The sequence below is a fragment of the Mugil cephalus genome, chromosome 17, assembly GCF_022458985.1.
Source record: "Mugil cephalus isolate CIBA_MC_2020 chromosome 17, CIBA_Mcephalus_1.1, whole genome shotgun sequence".
In the NCBI taxonomy this organism is placed as follows: Eukaryota; Metazoa; Chordata; class Actinopteri; order Mugiliformes; family Mugilidae; genus Mugil; species Mugil cephalus.
Genome location: NC_061786.1, coordinates 20,565,748 through 20,581,973, shown reverse-complemented (window position 1 = coordinate 20,581,973; position 16,226 = coordinate 20,565,748). Strand labels below are relative to the sequence as shown.

Here is a 16,226-nt window from a genome sequence, read left to right as displayed (position 1 = left end):
TGTTTCTTTGTGGACGTTTTGTATCACTTTGCAATAACGTTGTTGCTCTTAGGAGTTGTTTTGCTTTTATATTCCAACACTGTCGTCTTTATGTGTCTCTTTGTGGCCATTGTGTGTGTCTTTATGGTTGGTTTGTGGGTCTTTTATACCCTTGATGGTCATTTTTTTTACAATTTCTTTGCAGTATTGTCCTGTGTAGGATTCCCTGTATGATTTATTGTCTTTTCCCTCTCTGTCACTGATTTCCTGTCTCTGCATACAAACACTTTCCGCACAGCTGCGTTAAAAGATGTTGGCGTGAACATCAACAGACCAACGGCTGCAAGAAGACAACCACAACTCATGCAAATCCCCAAAACCCTGACTACAGGCCCGTTCCTGAAGGTAAACCCTCATGTCACAGGACTCTTTAAAAAGGTCTGCACTCATCTCAATCACGATAGGAAATCTAGAAACAAGTTAAGTCGCACTCTAGGTTTAAACCTCCGATAACACAAAGTGTCCCTCAGCACACGGCGCTGACTCCGGCTCAGAAGGAGTTCCTGTACAGCGTGGCAGCTTCCTCCAGCCCTGCACACGTCCGCGACCTCATCACACAGCACTACATGAGCATCCTGCACAGGCGAACACGCGCTGGTCAGCAAATACCGTTTAATTAAGTGTGCATCTGTTTGTTCTTTTGTTGTTTTGTTGTTGTGGTAACTATTTCAGGGATTCAGCCCATTAAACCTGACCCTGTTTCATGTGTTTAACAGTGTCTCCGTTGCAGGAATGAAAGTTTAAACACCGTGTTTATCGCGGTTGCAGGTTACAGCCCGGACACAGACGACCTCGATGCAGCTGCTGCAGCAGCGACATCTGAGAACATGAGAGACAAACGGCAAATAAAGAAACAACAATCAGACGCTTCATTCAGATTAAAACACAAGGAGAAAACAAATGCTGCCGCGAGACGTTCGGGAAAATCGTTTCTTCCAAACATCACACACAGGGAAAACAGGTAAACATCATCAGCCTTAAAGGATAATGACAGTTCATATAAACCTGGTGTATTTATCATTACTGTGTGTTTTTAATGGACTCCAGTAATAATCAGAATAAAAGTGAAACATGGAGGCAGAAAAGCAGCACGTTGAGAAGATGAACCGATGTGGAGACATCGTGGTCGTCCTCTCCTACTCTAGAAATTCAGCTGGGAAGAAAATCTTTTTCTTCTGATTTATTTCCAGCGTATTTGACACTCCCGATCAGGCATAACATTATGACCACCTCCCCAACATTGTGTAGGTCTCCTTTGTGCGTCCAAAACAGTTGTGTGGATCAGATTTACCAGGCTGTAGAAATAATGTCCCTCGTTATGATCACTACAACACAACAGCATCAGGGTGGTGCTCTTCATTGTCTTCACCATCATCATAGAAACAAGGGGTCACACAGGATGGTTTAACATTTAAAATATATATGTAACGTTGCAGACGTTCAAACGCAGCAGCGTCTAAACACGGAAAACCTCAGAAACGAGAAACGACGGCTTCAACGCTGAGGAGAGAAAGTCCAAGAGGTGAGTCAGAGAAACACGAATCTGACATTTAAAGAAAAGCAACTGGACGACAACACACAGAAAATACTGTGGTGTTAAAATCCTGGTGTTGAGTCTGAACCTGGATGTGACTCCTCAGGTGTTAATTTAGTGCCATTACACACGTTAACGAGAAGAAAGAGGTTAAAATTTCCTACATTATACTGATGTCTGATTTAAATGTATTTTATATTTGTTCCCGTGGTGCATTTTAAAATAACTATCTTAAGCTTAACACAAGCTCTTTATTTCACCAGAATTTATTTTACATGTAATATGTAACTCAGTACAGTGTAAATATGGAGTAAACACCTGTAGAAGTTAACAACTGAAACTACGAGGAAGTTGATATCTGACACCAAACACTAGTGTTGAGAAGCGTTAACTATAAGAACCGAAGAAGCTGCGTGGACGAAGCATCTTAAAGAAACTCTACAAGTCCAGTTGCTTTTCTCTTAATGTTGTTGGACACATCGTGACGTCACAGACGTCTCTAATTAATGTTTTTAGTTTTGCAAACAGGAGCAAGAGTCATGATGGTGATGGAGGAAGAGGAGGAGGAAGAAGTGGATGATTCTCTGAGTGACTGTCTGAGTTCACTCTCTGTGGAGGAATCGGACGCCGACGCCTTCTCAGATTTATGATTTTATACTCAACATAACCTGATGAACGCAGCTGAGTGTAACCCAGTCATACATTTCCTTTTCTCAGAAGTCGAGATAACGACTCACGAGTTGCAGCTCAAGTCGCATTGTTGACACAACCTTGGTTCTTTCCAGTGTTTACAAAAGTTTTGTGAATCAGTTTCCAAGAAATCACGCGGCTCATTCACGGCTGCTTGAACTGACCACAGCCGCTTATTTTAGAGTCTTTAACTGCTTTTATATGTCTGTTATTAAAAAGTAGAACAGATTTAATTTCTCTTTCATTTTTTGTCATAATCCCTTGATCATGAGGCTGCAGACGCTGCAGATCTCTTTTAACTTCTCAATGCACTTGAACGCAGACGTGTCCACATACTTTTGGCCACGTGGTCAGTGTTGTGATTCAGTTTTACGGTGAGCAGGGTTGTAATCCGGGGATTTCTCCCGACACGCAGAAACAAGGAAGTGGTCTCTCACGAACCATTTAGTCTCCCAGTATGATGCGCCTCTGTGGTTTGCTTCAGCTTCCAGTAAATTCATACACTTTAATGTCAAAATATAACTCGAGACACAAGAAGCAGATGGAGTGAAATCATAACTTTAATATGGGGAACAAATGAATGGAAGAATGCCGACTACAGCTGATCCAAGTCCTGTCGCGTGTGCGCAGGACACGATGAGGGGTAAGAATTTAAAAAAAAAAAGAAAAGAAAGAAAGAAAAAAGACAATGGCACCAAAATATTTGTTTTGATAGCAAAACGTGTGACATTATTGCGTTTTCTACAGTTAACACATGACAGCTCGGATACAAGCAACTGCTGATGACATATAAACAATATAATACACGGTGGTTGTAGAGTTACAGAACGCTTTGTTACACTCTGAGGGAGCTGCTGCCCCCTGGTGGACAGGAATGAAACGATACACTGAGCCTTGTTAACCCTCCTCTCCTCCTCCTCCTCCTCCTCTTCCTCCTCCTTTAGGATTTCTTGTATTCGATTCTCTCCACCTTGACGTCGTCGCCGATCAGCTGGTAAACGTACGTCACCACCGTAGACGCCTGGATGTCCATTAATACAAAAGAGGGGATGATGTTGCTGCGAGAAGGAGAAGAGATGGGGAAAAGATTCTCAGTGAGTGCAAACCTAAAAAAAAAAATCTACCGTAAATCAATGCTATGAGCGAAGCCGGACATCTTAACCCAGCGGTAAAAACATCAACGGATTTTCAGAGAGACAACTCAATATATATAATATATTTAAACTAATGAAACATAAAAAGTGTATTTACAGTGTATAGAAAAGGTCTGCTGCCATGCAAACCTGTCTTACTCATCATCACGGTAAAATAGTCCATCCTTTGTCAACCTACTGCATTAATTCCTCTCTTGTAATATACTGTGATACTGTCAGAATTGTGAAAAACACCGTGATATACATTTCTGGTCATACTATCCAGCTCTACAACAAACTATGGCGTTACCACCCCTCTGTTTCACAGACGGGATGTCAGCACAGATTTGAGGTTTCAAAGCTCTTTAGAGATGGTTTTGTAACTTTTTCCAGCCAATACTAGAAACGCACTTACTTTTGTACCTCACAGATATTTAATATTGGCTCATTTTCCTCAACAAACATGTGAAAAGGTGTTTGCATTCTTCCTCATGTCTTATTTTTTTGCACGTTTGTCACATCTAAATGTTTGATAAACAACAGTTTAGTTATGTTTTAACAGGAGGGACATTTTGTTTTCCCTTAACAGTAAAAACCTTCATTTAAAACAGGCATTTTATGTTTATTTGTAATATCTTAACTATTATTTAAATTTATTTGATGATCCGAAACATTTAGGTGCGACATCCACCGATGTTTTGAGTAATTTTCATGCATAAATGTATAAAACACAGCGTACGGAAAGGTTCTCCTACCTTTCCAGTGCGCTGTATGCTCCAGTGGCAGAACCAGGGTTGATGTAGAACTTGTTTTCGTTCTCGAACGCCTCAAACTTGTGCGTGTGCCCGGAGATGAGGATGTCGACGTCGAGCTGCCTCTGGAGCAGCGCCAGGCTGGCCATGTCGCCCCAGGGGATCACCTGGTGCCCGTGGATCAGGCCGATCTTAAACTGCCCCACTGTGACCACCTTCTGCTCCGGGTAGTTCAGGTTCTGAGGGACATGCATGATTGGTTTTTAGTATTTGCATTAATTCAATCCCACATCTACATACGAGACCATTTTTTTTATTTTTTATTATAATGAACAGGGCTGGTAAAACTCATTTTGCAAGAAGGAGGGCTATTACGATTTAATCACACAGCAATTAGTCTTTAGTGTCAGCGGGAGATCCATTTCCTTCCTCCTTCTAATTAAATATTCAGCCACATAAATTACAGCCTTTTTTCAGTCCTGTCTTCACCCTGGAACTCTGCAAATTAAAATTTAGTAGACTTACAAGGAGGAAACCTGTGTCACTGCATTTAATGGTTTTACATCTTCTCTCTTCATTGTATTTTTGGGATGTAAACGACACACACACAGACCTCATCGAAGTCTCCCCGGACTATGTGGACGTCCCCGGCGAGGGTTTTCAGGTAGTCATAGCTCTCCTTGGTGCAGAGGTTGCCCGTGCAGAGAATGTGCTGGATCTTCCCCGGGACCAGCAGCTTCTTGAACTTGGCTGGAAGCGTGTTGCACCGGTGGGGGATGTGCAGGTCACCTAACACCAGGACCAACTGACGGCACATCGCACAGAGACGCATTAGTCACCCGCCGATGAGCCTCGAGGGACATTACTGTGTGTTTTAGCATCTAAAACAAAGAATAAGGAAGTGGGCCGAGGATAGAGCCCTGCAGGACGCCGCCGGTCGACCCTGCAGCAGAGACTAACGGACACCACAACCACTGCACTCCTCAGTTAGTTATTGTTAAACTGTCCCTTTTTCTGTTTTATGCTATTGTGCTACAAAGTAACTCACTCCAGATTTATTTAGTACAGATAAATTTAAAAAGCTCCAACTTGCAGGTAAGCAGCGTCTGAATTCAAGCTGCACTGTGAACGTTACCAATTGCTTATTATTAAAAAAAATATGGATTCATTCAACACAGCTGGAATTCAGACACTTAATGACAGATGAGAGAGGTAATAACGTTTTCACAAGACCTAAGAAGTCAAGACAAAACCAAGCATGAAACTCATGTTATAATTCCACCCAACAGCCAAGAGATGTTGTTAAGTGCCGACTGTAAATCCAGATCATCTGCTCTACTAATAAGATTATGATTCTAAAGTGTGAAACTTCTTTAAAGCTTGTCCGAGTCATAACAGACTTCGCTACTGATTGTTCAAGCTTCATGTATCCTGCTCTGTCTCATTCCCAGTTGATTTCAGCGTCTATAAAGGATTAGCATTTGTCGTCTTAGGACAACGGGCACGAGCAGATGCAGCGTGCTGTGCAAAAAAGGATGCGGAAAAACAGCAGAGCTCTCAATCTGGCGTTAATGCGCAAAAGCAGAAAAGGGCGAACAGAAAAAACAGGGATCTGGCACAGAAGCGAGAACACTTACCCGGTGACCAGCCTGGTTGATTGGAGACAGGCAAAGAAGGGGTGGGGAGAGGGGTGAGAAAGGGAGGAAGGCAGGATGTGCATGGAGAGAACGACACGAGGCATGATCAAAGATTGGGGTGAGAATAAATAAATAAATAAAACAAAAAGGGGTTGGGACAAAGAAGGGGGATAAACTGAAATTAGAAATTAAAAAGTGGATGGATTAAGTAGACAGGTATTAAAACATTCAACAAATTAACGAGAAATGGTGGTGTGGGTCGATCAAACTGTTAGAAGTGGATGGTTAGTGGTGGTGATGATGAAGCAAAATATACATGTGAGCAAATGCAAAAAATCATGTGGTGAAGCAAATTAAAGTGATGACAAAACAATAGGTATATTCAGCAAACTAAACCGCACTTTTACTGCTCTAAACAACCAGGAAACTACAAAAAATACCTGAATGAATGAATGACGAATGTGTAGTTGCATTCCTAAGGTACAATTTTTATCTAGTTGGCTTGTCTTTAAAAAACAACTGCAGGTTAATAACTGATAAACATGCCTGTTGTTTCACAGTTTAGTGTGTCCCAACATCATGTAGCTGTTAGCTCTGCTAGCTAACTGGCTACCAAACAGGATATACAAAGTACAAAACCTCGCGATGTCACCTAAACAGACCAAAAAAAATAATGGTTGATGAACAAAAGTTAACAAACAAGTTAAAAGAGTGACTTTGGGGGCCGCTGCAGCTTGTTGGAGTTTATTTTTTTGGGGAGGGGGGGGAATAAAGTGCTCAGCTGTCATGTGATCGTTGATCCATCTCGAAATGGAGAAACGCTGCAAAACACCCTTAAAAATGAAACGCAGAAACCGCGACGCCGCGGTCCTTGCGTCGACTGCTGGTCTAGCGAGACGTTAAATGTTCGAAACGCGACCTGTAAATGTGGGAAATCGCGGCCTTTTTCGCCATTTCATACTCACCATCTTCTATTTTGCTGTCGGCTGCTAGTCAAGTTGAGGAAGCGCCTACGCACGCACGGCGTCAGGACGTCAGCCAATGGGAGAGCAGAATACTAGAGATTGCGTCAAGTTACATAAAGTACTTCCCTTTAGCTTTTCAGAATAAAAGAAATAAATTTAAACATGCATTCGTTGATGGAGGAGCTGATCCACAAACAGAAGAAATCTGATTTGAAAGCAACATAACATAATCATCATTACTTCATGGTTCTGAAACAAGCAATACAAGACCAGTATTTCAACCACGTAGGGTGGTATGTATACGTGAACACCAAGCGTCACTCTAATCTGCTTTTAATTTAAAAAATAAGCCAGCAACGGATGTACCTAGCGTTGCTACATCCGTTGACTTGACACTCGTCAGTAAAAGCGACGTGAGTAGCAGCGTCTCGCAGAACATTCGAGAGGTAGGTGAGAAATAATTTCATCACATTTTCTCTCCCCCCCTCGGCTCACGCTGACGTGGACTTCAGATCGATAGTCGTAATTCCACCGATGAATTGTGGCCGCCGACCCAGCGTTAACGATATCTCTTTATCATATTATCTTCAACCGTAGCGCGTCGACTGCGCTCGGCTAGTAGCTGCTGCGTTAGCTACCTGGGCTCCGACTAGTTCCTGGAGCAGTAGCGGTTTTTTTTTTTTATTTTTATTATTATTTATTTTTGGTTAGAGTGGCAGTTTTCCAGCGGATGTCGAATTTAATAGTGGTCGTTTGCGGGTAAACCTATTTTTAATTTCCACACATTTCACATAATTTGTCATAATTGATTAGGAATCCAGCTATGAAACGCGTGTAATGCTAACATTAGCCTGTTAGCTGCTACGTTTTTTTTTTTATTACTACGCTAATGCTAACTGACATAACGGAAGGTTTGACGTTCTGTTGGGATTATTGTGACAGTTGGTACGTGACCACCAACGGCTGTCACACCTCACGACGGTTGCCGCAGTTTCTGTGGATTATTATTAAAACAAAAAATACACTTCTTCTCCCTAAGGACCCCCTCCTCAAAACCCCGAGGACGTTCTAGAAAACCTCCTGCTGTCTCCGAGCTTTAGGGTGTTTGGCTGTGCATCTTTGAGAGCCACAAACAACCCGTAAAAGAAAACCCTGCTGCAATCAATACAACACCAGCAAACGGACATCGACCACCGTTCACTGCGGCTCTTGGACGATCAGCGTTGTGTTTATGTCTTTGTTTTGCGAAAACGGTAAGTTGTTTAGACAGAACATTTCCTGTTTAAAAAAATGTGTTCGTAACATTTGACGAGCTTTATGATGTGTAGGTAGTTTAATAACGGCAATAAAGCGATAGGCAGCGTTATTGAGCCATATGACATGTTTTCTGTGCCACTGTATCAAAATGGCGTCTCCCAGTCCCGTCACTCGTGTGCAGTGACTGTATGACGCACTCTGCACCAAGCTGCCCGCTAAGCTAGCTCGGCTAGCCTCCACATTGAAATGCTCTCGACCTCTGCTCTACACTTAACACCTGAGCTCCACACACCGGGTTTGCCACTGACAGGTCAGCTGTGAGTCATCCCACGTCTAATTGAAAACATTAAACCACCAGGGATCGGGTGGTATTGGGGCTTTTAAATGCATCAGCATAGAGATAGATAGATAGAGAGAAAGAGGGGAGGAGGGGGGGGGGGGGTGCTTTGGCAGCTGCTAGGCCTCCTGTTTGTGACCTATTAAAAACAGCAGGCCTTGTATGACTAAAGCTAGAGGCCCTCATCTAAGACAATAGCCTTTCACAATGACATTTTTTCCGTGTGTATGGCAACAAAAGATGGGGAAATATTCCGTTTAGCAAAGTGGATTTTGTTTCTCTTGCTCTACTGCAGCATCACATGGACGCAGCAGCATTTAACAAAGTCGTATTGTGTTTGTAAACCCATCTGGCATCGCAGGAACGTCTCATAGGGCTCGTTCAGCTGAACACGTCTGATTAAGAACTTATGCAGACGCTCTTAGCTTCTCTTCGAGGGTGGCTTTTCCTTCTGTTTTGGATCGGTGTCATAACCGTCTGTCTGGATGGTTGCGTTCATTCAAGTATCATCATACGCCACAGGAATCCATTTTATTGTGTTCCTGTGGCCTGTGAGCAATATTAAAATATGAGCCACATTAATTACAGAATAAATCACAACCACGAATGCAGCTATTTATTTCCAACAATTCTTAAGAAATCCCAAATGTCAACAGGTAATATTTTGAACTACATACACTCTCGTGTCAGTTCATTAGGTAAACTAGTGAAAATATTCTAATGGAACAGGCCTCCTCTTATTCCTGGCTTCACCGATGTTGTGCTGATGACCATTAGTTTACAATAACACAGCTTGGTTTCTGTTTTGTGAAGGCTGTGGTTTTTAGTACAGTTGAATTGTGTTGTATCAACATGTCTTCCTATTATTTTGACAACTCTCTTTTAGTTAAATTCAATCCAGCTTAACAGCACCATGAACTGCATCCTCCAAAATGATCACCAAGTAGAAGTTACCACCTTTTTTTGATGCTGTTTGAACGTCAGAACAGTTATTGCAGGACTGTTGTATGATATTACATTTGTTTTCACTTGTGCATCAAATTAGCTGCCAGGTGACTGCATATGCATTGAAAATGTGATGATAAATGAATAAATTTACTGGAGATACATGCTTGAACAGTGGCACAGACTGTGAGTTTAACATGGCTGCAGAGCTACACGTTCAGTGCATCTCTTAGTTATATTGTTTTCTGTTCAGTCCAGACCTCGGTTGGTTTTCTTTATTAAATATTGATCGTTGTTTGTCCCTCTCCTCTTTCAGAGCTGTTGCGCAGCCGTTGGAACCTGTGTGGTGGAAATCTAGCCTTCAAGCAAGGAGCTTGCGGCCACAGCGGCACAACGTTTTTCATGTCAGAGACCGAGCACGCTTGCAGTCGTTTATGTCATCCCCTCTTTTCCAGACAGAAGATCCCGAAAAATCCCCAACCAAGATCCTTTTATCTTACTGATAGTGCTAACATCCAGCCAAAATGTCTGTCAACGTCAACCGCAGCGTGTCAGACCAGTTCTACCGCTACAAGATGCCCCGTCTGATTGCCAAGGTAACGGCTTGATGTCGCAGCGGATTGTTTTTAAATGTACAGAAATCAAACTGGAGGTGTCCTGAGTTTCATTTCGTTTTGAATTACGTTGGTTTTGGGTGTTCATGGTCTGAATTATGTCTTCAATCCAGGTGGAAGGCAAAGGGAATGGAATCAAGACGGTCATTGTCAACATGGTTGATGTTGCAAAGGCTCTGAACAGGCCTCCAACATGTGAGTAAACGCTGTCCCACATTCCCACCACGTGTTCCACTAAGCCCGTCTCTGTGGAAATCTGAATCCGCATCAGAGACCAACCAAATGGCAGAATTGATGTAGAAATGTTAACTTCTTTCACAGTGACATTTACTCTCTTTTAATCTTCTAAACTTGTGATGAGAAAAATGCATTTTTGTCAGTTTGCTTCGTTCATCTGTGGTCGAGATGAAGATGAAATTATTCAAAGTAAATGTCCTCAGGGATTTAAGTGCAGCAGGTTCAAGTCCTACATTTAAGTTTCGGTACCACAGTGTCGCTCATTTAAATAGTTTCGTAAAGGACTTCATGGCTGGATACAGCCGACTGTATGGGAATGTTTTAATGTTGGACATGTTTAATACAAAGAAAATGACATTTCTATGAATTCAAACCACATGAAGTTCACACCTGACGCCTCTGCTCTCCTCCTCAGACCCGACCAAGTTTTTTGGTTGTGAACTCGGCGCTCAGACCCAGTTTGATACCAAAAACGATCGTTACATCGTCAACGGGTCCCACGAGGCGAACAAGTTGCAGGACATGCTTGATGGGTTCATCCGAAAATTTGTGCTGTGTGCCGAGTGTGACAACCCTGAAACTGATCTGGTAAATGTTTCACAGCTCACATCTTGACGAGCTCATGTCTTTAGTTGGGATTGTGTGTATTTATTTACTTCTTTGTCCTCTTTACAGCATGTCAATCCCAAGAAACAAACCATTGGCACTTCCTGTAAGGCTTGTGGATACCGCGGCATGCTTGACACCAGACACAAACTCTGCACGTTCATCCTCAAAAACCCACCAGGTAAGAGTTTTATCTCGTCGTCAAAAAGACCCTTCAAGGAACTCGCTGACATGCAGCGATAAATCCAGCGAGAACGTTTTAAAAAATGATTAATCTGCTTTGTCAATGACAGAGAGCAACGATAGTGGATCTGCATCAGCAAAGAAAGAGAAGGAGAAGAAGAACCGCAAGAAGGACAAGGAGAACGGCTCTGGCAGCGGCGAGGCCGGAAACAACGACATCGATGCTCCTGAGGCTGTGGTGCGTTCACTGTTCGCGTCTTTATAACTTTACCAGCATTTGGTACAGAGTCTTCCTTCATTTCTTTCAGCTGAACAGTAGTGGAAGGTCATTTTACCCTCCGTCCTCTGAGTTCAATGACCTTGTTAGCTGAGGGCCAATCTTTGTTTAAGCCGTGGGTACACAAAGTCTGAATCCACCGTCTGACACTGGAGCAAAGTTTCAAAAAGTCATTATTATTTTTTTTCTGCTTTGCTGAGTTAAGTTGACATAGCGACATCCTGTTTGCTCAGGTGTCGTCCTTTTATAAACCTGTAGTTGAGTATAACAGCGAGTTGTGTGGTGGTACTGGAAATACCTGAACACACACTTTACCTTGAACTCGTCCTTGGAATAATCTAACACCCAACATTTACTTGTGACTGATCCATTTAACGTCACGGTTTTAAAACTCGTGCACCTCCTCCCCCGCCCCCACCCCCCGTGTTCAGAACAGAGACGACGACGACGAGGACTGGGCGGAGGAGACGACGGAGGAGGCGCAGCGGCGGCGGATGGAGGAGATCAGCGACCACGCCAAGAACCTCACTCTCAGCGAGGACCTGGAGAAACCGCTGGAGGAGAGGGTCAACCTCTTCTACAACTTTGTGAAAGTAAGCGTGCAAAGACTGGTGATTCCTGGTTAAACTCAAATCATCCGGTGCTTTCATCTCACAGTGCACATGCTTCGTTTGTGATCCCACTCTTTAAATATTTCTCCTCCAGCACAAGAAGGAGAGTGGAACCATCGATGCTGCTGATAAGGAGATCCTGGCGGAGGCAGAGCGTCTGGATGTGAAGGCCATGGGCCCCCTCATCCTCAGCGAGCTGCTCTTCAACGAGAACATCCGCGACCAGATCAAGAAGTACAAACGCCACTTCCTGCGAGTGAGTCGCCCGTGTTGAAAGCTCCTGAAAGACGACTGCTTGTTTTTTGTTTTTTTTTTTTAGCTTCAAACTCTCTTCCTGACACATTCGCGGTTCTTTTTTTCCGCCCCTCAGTTCTGCCACAACAACAAGAAGGCCCAGAAGTATCTGCTGGGAGGCTTCGAGTGCGTCGTGAAACTGCATCAGGTCCAGCTGCTGCCGCGTGTTCCCCTCATCCTCAAAGACCTGTACGACTCTGACCTGCTGGAGGAGGACGTCATATTCGCCTGGGCAGAGAAGGTACGGAAAGTTAAAACGTTGTCTGAACGAAAACAAAGACGGTAAAGATGTTATCAGTCCCTCGCTTCACAGATTGAATTAATTTCTCATCATGTTTAATCTGACCTTTGTGGTTTGTTCCCCAGGTTTCTAAGAAGTACGTCTCTAAGGAACTTGCCAAAGAGATCCACGCCAAGGCTGCTCCTTTCGTCAAATGGCTGAAGGAGGCAGAGGAGGAGAGCGAGGGCAGCGAGGAGGAGGAGGAGGAAGATGATGAAAATGTCGAGGTACAGTTTAAACCAAATATTTGGAGGGCGACAACAAACTATACTTTAAATTTCAGATGGTTTTAAATTAAATAAACTAATTATATATTTAAAATTCATAGGTTCTTATTCTCAGATCTTATCAGAATGAGTCTGTTAATGCACTAATCTTATTTATTCTTTCCTGCTCTCACGTTACTACTGATAATCATCATGATGTCACACCCTGTTTCTTTATCATCACATAACTTAATTAACGCAAACCTTATCAGAAGGATTCTCTTTTAAACCTTTAAATATTAATATTATCTATGTAAATAAATAACAGAAACAACACTTTGGGGTGGAGCTTATGGTCGATACTGCAGCCGGACACCAGGGGGAGCTCTAGTGGCTTTAGCTTCACTTTAGAGGAGCTGTCATAGCATTTATTGATTTTTTTAGTCTGAAGTTTGAACCAATAAAGAGGGAAAACTATTTATCTTTAGGCAATCAGAACAGTCCTCCAAACAATCAGAGCAAATACCGTAAACGCTCTTTTTAAATTAATTTCTCTTAGTATCTTTTACAGCAGATACAATAACAGACTCTAACATCTTGATTCTTCCACAGCAGCCATCTTTTTTTTTATCTACACATAGCAGCATATAGACCTTTGCTGTATAATATAACTCCCAGCGTATAGACTCCAGTCTCAAATTTCCTTTTTATTTCATTTTGTTTGCTAGTTAACATCAGGTTAACTTCTGCTTAGACACAACAATAAACCTCTGTGGTTCATCTTAATCCGAACAAGCAAAATATGTCACTTTTGCAAACGATAACCAGACGCCCACATCTGACCATGATCTTCTCTTCACTCGAGCCTTTAGTGGAAGAAATACATTAATTCTTTTCATATGCACAGGATGCAAAACATCCATCAAGTCATTTGAGACCGTGTCCATAGACGCCATCATCCCCTTCATGGATCATCGTTTTAGTTTTAAGGATGTAGCACAGATGTAAAAAACAGTCAGATTTTTAATAACATTGAGCTTTGAGCTTTTAACACTGCAGGAGCTGAATATTTTCGAGTTAGTCTGGAAAATGATTAAATTAGAGCTTCATAATGACAAAATATTAAAAATGAGGCTCAGCCCACAGGAGATGTCGGTTTCCCTGCGACATATTTACTGCTCTAATATTCCACTTTGTGAATGATTTAGAGGAGCGGGATGTATTATTTATCACCTCGCGGGCTTTTAGGGTTTTTAGCTTTTTTTTTTTGTTCAAGGAGGCGTGTGTGAGATTGAATGTTGCCGTGTCGTCCTCAGGTGGTGTACTCGTCCTCCGCCCGTGAGCTCAAAGTGGAGACGGTGAAACCGGACACGCCCGAGAAAGAAGAGGACGACATCGACATCGACGCCATCTGAGAGACTGAAGCTTTTTCTTGTGCTGTTGTGGCTTTGATTCACGATGCCCTGTAAACGGCTGGCCTTTCCCTCCTTTACTACCTGCCCTCTATACCCCCACCCCACCCCCCCCACCCCTCCTCTGCTTCGTGGCATGACTTATAACATAGCGCTTTCCTCGCTGCACATTAACTCTTGTGATTTTGAGATGTATTCAGTTGATGAAATGAAGTCGCTTTCGGGGGATTTTAATCATATGGGGTGTTTTTTGGGGGATCGTTTTGACTGCACATTTTTATTTTTATTTTCCTTTGGTCCCTGTACTTTTTGAGTCAATAAAGAATGAATGTTTTGCTATCCACCACACTTCAATGTGTGCTGATGGTCGCTCTTATTATTTCCTATCTGAGAAGAGAAATGATTAAAAATAAAGGCTGAAGAACTCTCCCCGTAGATTTAAAAATAACCAAGTTTTATCCAGTTATTGTGGTGGTTGGATCAAAGAAACAATTGCACTGAGAAATATATTTATTTATATATATTTTTTGGAGGGTGCCGTCCTTTTTCACGCACTCCAGGTCACCTTACAAAAATATAAAATGACGCAATAAAAGACTTAACAGTATATAGAAATGAAGTGAAAAGGAGCAAATGGAAAAGAAAAATATATAAAATATCTAGTCTGGTTCAGAAAATGGTCCTGTATGCTTTAATATCCATATTTGACTTGTTTAATGACACAAAGGGACATTTCATGTGCCTGTTTTTGTCATAAAAAGCTAAATAAATGTTGCACCATATTAATATAACAGGAGATTTTGGAAGCATCTTCAAAACGTACCTGGAATCTACAGTATTTATGAGATTTATCAAATTATATTAACAAAATTATGCAATTTATTTAGGAGAAAAGACCAAAAACGTGACCATGATGCTGCTTTAAATATATAATGTAGCTCTGGTGATTTTTTAAAATATAAATAACAAGGCTCAAATGAAGAAATGTTTTGCAGCATGTTTCAAAAAGGTAAAAACAGGCAATTAAATGAATAAATATAAATGTATTAAAAGTAAAGCAGCTATTTTGAAGCTTTCCTACAATAATTAAAGTTATTTTTCTGAAGCTTTGGAGCATTAATGAAGCTAATGTGTTCACATTTAAAAAAAAAAAAGGTGTAATCCAAAGACCGTAAGAGGCTTATTGTGTGGTGCTGTGGTGTTTCTCCGCTGCCTCCCTGTTTTCCTTTGAAGCCAAATAAATTCCCATTTCCTCCTGAATCACAGTCGCTCTGGACTTTCTGAGCTCAGCCCTTTCCTCACTTCCTCCACACGTTCAGGGGCAGTGGGAAATATCACAACTCACAAGAAACCCTCACAGTCAGAGCCAAGGCTTAACTGTTTATTTAGAAATTACAGGTTAAATTACCTTTGATACCTTTAATATTGTAGTCTGAGGTATTTCATGCCAGTTTCCTTCTGTAAAAAATGTCTTAATGACCTTCAGCAACATTTATTATCAGTATTATTGTTCATATTCATCACGTAACTTCATTTTTTACAGGTTTATTGGAACAGTGTGCAGTTTTTATTTACCTTTTATGTTTTTATGTGCCACTGAATGCAAATTAAAACATGTAAAATGAAAAAATAATGACAAAAACATCATTTATTTGTTGCTTAACATGATTAGTTTTAATACATTTGAAATACAAAAACACAGAGCGAGTAGCACGAACACCCAGAGCAGAATATGTTCAGAGGAACCCAAAAAGTGAATAAAAGTTTATTAATGAAAAAGGAAAACAACAACAATACCTCTGTACATAATCTGATCAAATCGCGTGACCGTGAGATAATAATTAACTGCTTGACCTATAAAATTATTTCCTGTGAATGTCTTTTACAGCTGATGGAATATTGGACTCGCTGCTTTCACAACAGCTATTTGGTTGTAAAGAAATTCAGCTCCAGACCTAGTTTCATCCAAGTCTTCAGGTCTGAAAGGCCGGTGAGGAGTTGGTGTTTAAATGAAACAGAAACTCGCTTGACTTGGTGTCTGTTAACAAGCAGATACTTAGCAGTTGTTGTTGAGGAGTCCAGCTACAGGTTTGAGGTAGACGGCACAAACTTTCACGTCTTTCTGCCTCGTTTGCAGCTCATTTCAACACTGAATGGCGACCAGCAAACAATAACATCTTTAAAAGTCATTAAACCTTGAACTAAAAGTGCGTACTG

At 41.7% G+C, this 16,226-nt stretch overlaps 3 protein-coding genes across 6 annotated transcripts in view; 2 read left to right on the top strand and 1 right to left on the bottom strand.

Annotated features, from left to right (window-relative positions):
- Positions 1 to 2,915, top strand: part of LOC125023398 (protein FAM216A) — an 11,766-nt gene extending 8,851 nt beyond the window's left edge. The window contains exons 5-9 of the mRNA XM_047610633.1: positions 278 to 384; positions 510 to 636; positions 808 to 1,000; positions 1,476 to 1,561; positions 2,090 to 2,915. Of these exons, the coding sequence (XP_047466589.1) occupies positions 278 to 384; positions 510 to 636; positions 808 to 1,000; positions 1,476 to 1,561; positions 2,090 to 2,223 (647 nt within the window). The 3' untranslated portion in view covers positions 2,224 to 2,915. The remainder of the gene's footprint in view (positions 1 to 277; positions 385 to 509; positions 637 to 807; positions 1,001 to 1,475; positions 1,562 to 2,089) is intronic.
- On the bottom strand, positions 2,806 to 6,857 carry vps29 (VPS29 retromer complex component). Of its 2 annotated transcripts, XM_047610634.1 has the most exons (5): positions 6,751 to 6,854; positions 5,786 to 5,797; positions 4,762 to 4,953; positions 4,152 to 4,387; positions 2,806 to 3,321 (listed from the first exon to the last, which is right to left on the bottom strand). In XM_047610634.1, exons 1-5 carry the CDS (start codon positions 6,751 to 6,753, stop codon positions 3,204 to 3,206), a joined length of 561 nt encoding a protein of 186 aa, XP_047466590.1. In that variant the 5' UTR covers positions 6,754 to 6,854; the 3' UTR covers positions 2,806 to 3,203. The 2 variants fall into 2 exon arrangements, with proteins under 2 accessions (XP_047466590.1, XP_047466591.1); XM_047610635.1 differs by lacking the exon at positions 5,786 to 5,797 and having other exon boundaries at positions 6,751 to 6,857.
- A 243-nt stretch (positions 6,858 to 7,100) lies between these two features.
- On the top strand, positions 7,101 to 14,357 carry eif5 (eukaryotic translation initiation factor 5). 3 transcript variants are annotated; one of them, XM_047610630.1, is made up of 12 exons: positions 7,101 to 7,196; positions 7,790 to 8,003; positions 9,606 to 9,885; positions 10,017 to 10,098; positions 10,556 to 10,728; positions 10,816 to 10,927; positions 11,040 to 11,167; positions 11,638 to 11,799; positions 11,912 to 12,073; positions 12,188 to 12,352; positions 12,478 to 12,618; positions 13,914 to 14,357. In XM_047610630.1, the coding sequence occupies exons 3-12, from the start codon at positions 9,814 to 9,816 to the stop codon at positions 14,010 to 14,012; spliced, it is 1,296 nt and encodes a 431-aa protein (XP_047466586.1). In that variant the 5' UTR covers positions 7,101 to 7,196; positions 7,790 to 8,003; positions 9,606 to 9,813; the 3' UTR covers positions 14,013 to 14,357. The 3 variants fall into 3 exon arrangements, with proteins under 3 accessions (XP_047466586.1, XP_047466587.1, XP_047466588.1); XM_047610631.1 differs by having other exon boundaries at positions 7,133 to 7,200; XM_047610632.1 differs by lacking the exon at positions 7,101 to 7,196 and adding an exon at positions 7,249 to 7,509.
- Positions 14,358 to 16,226: the final 1,869 nt, after the last annotated feature.

Coding starts and splice junctions, on each gene's coding strand:
- vps29 (XM_047610634.1), bottom strand. Junction 4,388..4,761: donor TCCGGGGAGACTTCGATGAG/GTCTGTGTGTGT, acceptor CATGTCCCTCAG/AACCTGAACTACCCGGAGCA. Junction 3,322..4,151: donor GCATACAGCGCACTGGAAAG/GTAGGAGAACCT, acceptor TCCTTCTCGCAG/CAACATCATCCCCTCTTTTG.
- eif5 (XM_047610630.1), top strand. CDS start 9,814: ATGTCTGTCAACGTCAACCGCAGCGTGTCAGACCAGTTCTACCGCTAC. Junction 10,729..10,815: donor ACAACCCTGAAACTGATCTG/GTAAATGTTTCA, acceptor TCCTCTTTACAG/CATGTCAATCCCAAGAAACA. Junction 11,168..11,637: donor TCGATGCTCCTGAGGCTGTG/GTGCGTTCACTG, acceptor CCCCGTGTTCAG/AACAGAGACGACGACGACGA.